Below are 7401 nucleotides of genomic sequence, written 5' to 3' on the forward strand. Positions count from 1 at the left end.
AAAGGCTATCTTATCTTATCTTAACACATCTGTGGTAACATGTTATTTATTCTTTCATACAGCATTATCGGCAACACAGCCAGTGCACCAAAAAATTGACATAATTAAAGTCATTTTCGTGGGAATACCTCTGGTCGTCCTGCTTCTACTGCTGCCAGTTTGTCTCAGGTACTGTACAAAGGAGCTACTGTTGGGCTACTGCATATTTACAGCTAAAAGGGAAGAAATTGCCTTTTTCTGTGTAATGCTCACAAAATGTAACCACAAACTGAAGTGAAGACAGACTTCCTGGGAGGAGGTGTCATATTCAGTGTGTGTGAGTCACAAAACATGAACAGAGAAAGACAAATCAAGTTGTGAGTCATGCCATTGTTAGAAGGTTATTTTGGAGTTATTTCAGGACAGGGCAGGTCGATTACTCAATGAACCGTGATGCTTTTTGTAAACTGCTCTTTTTCCTTTTGTCTTTCGTTTTTAATACTTGCCAACGTTGTAGTTTAGAGAAGACCACGGCAATCAGGTTTTGAAATGCATGTGATTCTTGCATTAATTTAAGCGGTTTATTCTGTATTTGAGCCGTCTTTTAACTGTGCAGGGAACTGAATCTTGATTTTAAGGTGTAATCACATGCAAATATAATAAAAATTGTTGTACTTCACACATGCAATTTGATAATCATGTCGCTCGAACCTGTGAGAAATTTGCCACCAGATGTCACCAAAGACTGCAACTTGCACTGTGGTGGATGTTGGACAATGCTTCTCTGGGTCTTTCATAGAGATGGGTCCCCAGGCATCGCATTCCTCTTGCCCTCTGTCCTTGAGATGTTGCCCCAGTCCCATTGAACAGCCCAGTCCCCAAATTTTAATTTTAAATCAAATCAAAGCTGCAGAACATTGTTATGCGGGTCTTCGTTTTGTCTTTCATTAAGCTTCTTTATATTGTTGATTGTAGAGCCCTTTGAGCAGCTATGCGTATGTGTAATTTGTGCTTTATATATGAATCTGACAGCAAAAAGGTTGTTTGTTTTTTAAATGGAAAGGCATTAATTTTAACATGACATATTTTTGTGTCTAAGGGTGTCTAAGCGCTTGTTTCCACCTATTCCCAGCCCTCCTCAAAGGTATTTGCTTGTGTTGGAGAACACTGATGTCGTAAGTACAAACAAAGTTAAAGTTATTTTAAAAGATACATTATTTATTCCCTGTTGTTTTTCACAGTTTGTCTCTCCTGACCTTATGGCAAACCCTGATGAGGAGATCACATTGGTGTTTGAAAACTCATAGAAAACATAATTATGTCGGCTTAGGCTGTGCATACTAATTTTGGATTGGTTTCTCAGCTTTTGAGGTCTAAAAAAGAGGAAGGATATCAGTCTAAATGATGAACATTATCACTAAAATCTTGCTGCATTCACAAAGGAAACCCCCGAAACAAATGGTGTCAGATCGACAGCATTTACAAGAAGCAGTGCTTTGACCTTTAAGCCTCTTTATATTTATCGTCTATTATTTATCGTCCGAGTCTTTACCACAGAAACAGGAAACCGTGCCACTTTCCATTTTAGACTCATGTTGAGATGTCTTGGTTATGTGGACATTTCAAGGTACTCTGTAAATAAGAAAAGTAATTAACTGTATGTAAAATTAAGTGTTTGCCTATTGATGAACCTGATGCCCTACCTGGTCCGATGCTTAAAGGTGACAGCTGTGTTTTGTCCAGGGGGTGTGTGAGGGGGACTATCTCAGTGCTAGACAATCTTCTGCAGGTTTCAATCAATGTTTCCAGTTTGTGAAAGATTTGTCTGCTAAAACCTTGGCTCTTTTAACAGAAATAAAAACTTAAATACGTTTTTTTTTGGTGTGCATTTGTTAACTCACCTGAAAATTACCCTGAAGAGACCAGCCGTCCATAGCATGCACAAGTCGGTAGGTGTGAACAAAAGGGGCTTTTCTAGGGGAAAAACCAAAACATTATCACAAAGTAGCACTGTACTTTGCAAATAATTTAAATTCATGTAGAGCTTTCCCAACGTTGCTGGGAGCAGGACAGACACAGAGGGGTCTTCTCACCTGACACAGAGGCAGTACGCGCCTGGTAAAGTTTCACTGTCCCGGAGCAGAAAGCTGCCGTCCTGCCCATACCTCCCCAGCAGCTGCTCTGTGGCCCGGCTGCTGATGTGGCCATAGTAAATGCAGGTAATAAAGTCTCCTTCCTGCTCCATGTCCCTCAGACTCTACAGCAATGTGCTGCGAGAAGTGAAGGTGCACGACGACTGCAGCAGCACCAAACTGTGTGAAAGGATATGATCACCTCAATGGTTTTCACACCTTGTGTTCTGTGCAACCGGCAGTCACGTACTTTGTCCAACGTAACTCCTTTGCACAATGCCAAATGCAGACCAAAAATGCTGTAAGCTGTTTATGTGAATTTAACAGAAAAACCCAAACACTTTTAGAGGTCAACCTTTTTGGTTCTACACATGATCAAACAGTATTCAGGGTGAAATATAAATATGGTATTTGTATTTTTGTTGAGAAGTGATCATTACAAACCTCAAGTACAGGATGTGGCGTAAACAATTCTTTTATCAAATGAAACTAAACTCCAGAAGACATAAAAAGCACACAACACAAAGCTGTAAATAAAAATATAATTTATACTGAAATGTGCAATTGCAATAGAGAGACATCCAAAAAAAAAGAACCAGACAAATGTAATTAAGTAGTAATATTACTAATAATGTAAATGGCAATATAATTAAAAACATTATTATAAGATCAAATCAGGAGGTTGGAAATCAGGTTTGGATATCAAAGGGTCACGAAGCAAACCAACACCACTGTAGGTATCCACATTACCTACTTTAACAGGCAGACGCTGAATAGAGTTCAACAGTCCCTTACAGTCACTCAGGTCAGGCTGTAAAAATGTAATTACTTACTGTCATGGTAATTTAGGGAAAAAAATGCCAACCTTTTATGTGGTAATAATCATAAAGAACACATTTTTAGCCTTTTAAATTATCTGTGTTATGGTCAGGAGTTAGCACATAGCTGATTAAAAGTATTGTTTCTTCTTTATTTAACACTATTAACATTGTATGAATTTCATTGAAGACATTAAACTGTGAATGAGCACATGGAGTTATGTAGGAAACAAAAATATATAAATATAGTTTCCCAATAACAAAAGAGAATGGGAAAAGCAGTGGCCGGGACTGTCGAGCTCCATACACAGAGTGACGGTGACTCCATATAACACACAAATACAAAGACACACAAATTTTACAATAAATAACATTTGATGCTCCAAGATCCATAGGTTGTCTGACTTACAGTAAAACACAGCACTCAGTCCTGTGCTGATGATCTTCACTGTCTTTTCATTCCTGTTTCCTTGACAAATTCACATTTTGTAGCTCTGAAGAAAAGCGCTCACTCAAATCCTTGTTTGTCTCAAAGAAACCGCCAAGATCCTTCAACTCCTCAGCACTCTGAAAAACACAGTTTTTTAAAGTTCCTAAACTGGAGTACATTTTTATACTGAAGGGCATATTGTTGAAGCTTTACCAAAGCGCGGGCGTCATCCATCTCCTCCATCTCCTCCTTCAGCTCTTGCAGTCTCTTTTGGAGCAGCTCAGCCTCCCATTGGACAATCGAGTCAGCACTGATCTCACCAAGAACAAGATCAGTGACTATATGATCCGAATCCATTTCATCCACGCCGTTTATGTGGATAGACAAATCTGCTCTGAGCATCTAAGGACATTTGACAAAGGTTAATACACTTGCAGATGTCGGCTACTCTTGAAGACAATCAGCAAATGCACCTGTTTAATCTGTTGTCCAGCTGTGGCCATGGGAGGAACCTTTCCAAACTGTAGCATTAGGTTCCTCAGAGCCTTGTCGTAATGATTCATCCACTCGTCCCTCACAAGAAAGTCAGATGAATGCATTAACTCGTTCCTGTATCGAATCACCTAAAAAAACAACAATAAAAATGTGAAAGTGTAGAAATGCACCATTTAAATAAAATATTCCTACAATTGTTATACAGGTGCAACTCGGAAAATGAGAATATCTTTCAAAAGTTCATTTATTTCTGTAGTTCAACTTAAAATGTGAAACTGATAAAGACTCATTACATGCAAAGCGAGAAATGTTGTATAGCCTTTATTTGTTATAATTTTGATAATTATGGCTCAGCTTGTAAAAACCCCAAATTAAAATTAGAATATTTTGATGATGGACTTTAAGCCATAATCATGGAAATGATACCAAACAAAGGCATAAGTCACTTTGCATGTAATGAGTCTATATCATATATTAGTTTCACATTTTAAGTTGAATTACAGAAATAAAAAATGAACCTTTTAATAATAATCTGATTTTCCGAGTTTCACCTATATATTTCCTTTATATGTGCACTTGTTTCTAACCTTCAAATATGCAGACCCAGGCTAAATATGGATTAGGAAGCTACTGCTACAAGGTATTAACAGCACAAACCACTGAGGATCTCTGCTATATTCTTGGATTGAGTTTGACAATGCTTTCTGTTCAGAACACACATACTTTGAAATTACAGTCAATACAGTAATTTAATTTTCAGTTCTATATAGGCTACAACTGTCACCACATGGATGCAAGCAGCAATGAGTTTTGGAACAGCCTGCAGATATAAGAGAATGCCCAACTTAAATCTCTTTTAAAAACAACTTAAACATCACCTTAAAGTAAATCAGACCTGCACTCATTTGTGTAGCTTTTATAATGTGTTTTGTATTCATGTATACACTGTATTGCTTGTGTGACCTGCCTCGGGACTACAGATGTAAATTAGCAGTTTTGCTATAATCTGGCACATTTACAATTTGTGTACAACATGTTTATGCTTTTCATGAATGCGCGTTGTCCCGATCAAATAAAAATAAAAAAATGTAAAAAGCATTTGCTACATCCTTTTTAAGGTCACACAGCACACACTGCTGACTTTATTCAACCCACTGCAAGTTAAAGCCACACCGTGTAGAATTTTACCCAGTAAAAAAACACAAGCATTTATTTTATGACAGATATTTTCATAATTGAAAAGTACCTCATAAATGTACAAACAAACATGAGCCTTTGCTGTGAGCGGCTCAGCTCTCCTAAGACATGTCTGACATGTCTCACCGGGAGTGGGGACGTCTCCAGCTCGTCTCCATGGAGAGACTTAAACAGGTTAAGTTCTCATCTAAATCCATTCTTTGATTACCCACTGCAGTAATGTGTCGAGCTGGTCATTAGAAGCATAGTTTTTACTGATGGCAACAGTATAGTCCAAAATGTTACGCATTGTCCCTTTAAACACTGGCCCTGCTTTGACTTTGATTTAACCAGGAAATTCCCACTGAAATCAAGGATCCTGGCCCCATACGGGAACCTATTGTACATATTTTTAGTGATAGGGGAAACCGGAGCACCCGGAGGAAACTAGTGCAGACACGGGAAGAACATGCAAATTCAAAACGTAAAGGCCCCTGTGTGGTCCAGGGATCAAACCCAAGACCTTCTTTCTGCGAGGCACGAGCCCCTACCGCTGCCGAGAGAAAGAGAACATGCGCTGGTCCTGCTCTGGCACTAGTACCAAAGAGCATAGGGTTCCCCATGCGGCAGAAACGTGATCCAAACAAAAGCATGTGTCAAAATGATTAGATGATGTACCTCTCTCACAGGTTTGGGGTCCACGGAGTGAAACCGGCCACAGGAGTTGATGAGGTTGAGCAGAGCAGAGGCATCAAACTGATCCGCCCCTCTGACCCTTCCCTGACCCCGAGGCATGAAAGCCTGCAGCAGACGGAAGACACATCACACATCACAGGAACCAAATTTGGCATGTTTTTTTGTTTATGAAAGATCAGACAACCTTTTATTGTCTCAAAAGTTTCATAAACATCACAGGGCCCATAAGTAACCCCCACAGTGCATCCCTCCAAAGCTATAGATATCAATTCATGTTACAAATACATTAAAGCCACAGTACAGAACAAGAAAACTGGCGCTATCCCTGAATGGCCTTAAGTTTACAGACAGTACCTTGGCCACTTCCCAGTGACTGGTTCTCCAGGACGCAGGCGAACAGTTGTCCCAGTTGATAGTGTTTTGGGGCTGCCTCTGATGTGTCTGGATCACCCTCTGCCACTCTGAGCAAACCCTACAAGCTCCTAAAAGCTGGATACACAAATAAAACACATAAAAACGGTCAATGATACTAGTTCAGTCCTTATTTTAACTTTAACTTGAATAACTATTTGGGTCAATCCTTTTTACTTGAACAGTAAAACCCCAGGCCAGGACTAGGAGGAGATTATTGCTATTACTTGGCATTTGCATTATATTGTATGTACAGTATGTTTCAGGAATGAGATGTTGGACCTCCAGACCTTATTCCCACTCGGTCTGCAGGATTTCTCGCAGGGTCTTCGCAGCATTGAGTTTTGATTGATCAGATCCTCGTGGAAATACCTCATCTCGGTATCTATAAAAGGCTGCAGACCCTGGGCCAGTATCCGCAGACACTGTCCCGCCTTTATCCAGTTTGTGTACTCTCTGTTACTCAAACGGAGCAGCAAATCTTCGTGGAAAATCGTCGCAGACATTTTTTCGCCCTGACTTGACAACAACAACAAAAGAAAAAGTTGACAACAAAAAGGCACTTCCTTGTTAAGCCCCGCCCTGCTCCGCCCAAGTTGTCCTGGCGCTTTCCGACCTCTAGATGGCACTGTCTTCTTTGCAAACGGCGTGTCTAGAAAATGTACTTTTTCCAACCAAAACTGTGATGAAGGTGACCAAATGCTAATCGCCTACTATTGTATTCATGAAGGTGAGAACTAGGGCCTGTTTTAATGCATCAAATGTGTTTCCTCGACTATACAAATTACCTACATGCTCGGAGGATGTAGCACGAACAAAAGCTACAACAACTAGCAGCATGGGTAAAATTTTGTTAGGCCTAAAAATAATTTAATGTATACACCCATCTAATACATTGAGTTTATTTTGAATTATTATTACTTTTATTGAGACTGTGATCTGACATAGAGATGGACTTGCCAAGACCATCCATAACCTGTGAAGGGCCATTCAGGCGCCAAGAATCCTGCAGAGGGGAGTAATATATGGAGAGGGGGACCTGGACATGTTTCTCCTTAAAGGTGCACTTTACATCTTTTTATGCAGAAAAAAATGATAATATTAGTGGGTATTTGAACTTTCAGTGACCCAGCGGCTGTATGGGTAGTTTTTTTAGGTTTCTGGTAGGTTTTTCTGGATGGATCGTGTACGTAACTATGGAGACAGTTTAATCATCTTGAAAACCCTACCAGAAACCCCCCAAAATCCTGTTATCCTGGAGCAT

The 7401-nt window shown here is 39.7% G+C and overlaps 2 protein-coding genes across 2 annotated transcripts; both read right to left on the reverse strand.

The window, feature by feature from the left end:
• Window positions 1-1092: 1092 nt before the first annotated feature.
• LOC306972416 (SH2 domain-containing protein 1A-like) lies at window positions 1093-2268 on the reverse strand. Its single transcript, XM_079569013.1, has 4 exons — window positions 2073-2268; window positions 1881-1953; window positions 1683-1821; window positions 1093-1611 (listed from the first exon to the last, which is right to left on the reverse strand). Exons 1-4 carry the CDS (start codon window positions 2222-2224, stop codon window positions 1589-1591), a joined length of 387 nt encoding a protein of 128 aa, XP_079425139.1. The 5' UTR covers window positions 2225-2268; the 3' UTR covers window positions 1093-1588.
• A 1040-nt stretch (window positions 2269-3308) lies between these two features.
• Window positions 3309-6672, reverse strand: LOC306972567 (uncharacterized protein CXorf38 homolog). The gene is made up of 6 exons (XM_079569231.1): window positions 6428-6672; window positions 6081-6215; window positions 5709-5831; window positions 3833-3982; window positions 3573-3761; window positions 3309-3496 (listed from the first exon to the last, which is right to left on the reverse strand). The coding sequence occupies exons 1-6, from the start codon at window positions 6641-6643 to the stop codon at window positions 3386-3388; spliced, it is 924 nt and encodes a 307-aa protein (XP_079425357.1). The 5' UTR covers window positions 6644-6672; the 3' UTR covers window positions 3309-3385.
• Window positions 6673-7401: the final 729 nt, after the last annotated feature.

This window comes from Gobius niger (assembly GCF_951799975.1).
Source record: "Gobius niger genome assembly, chromosome: 13".
NCBI lineage: Eukaryota > Metazoa > Chordata > Actinopteri > Gobiiformes > Gobiidae > Gobius > Gobius niger.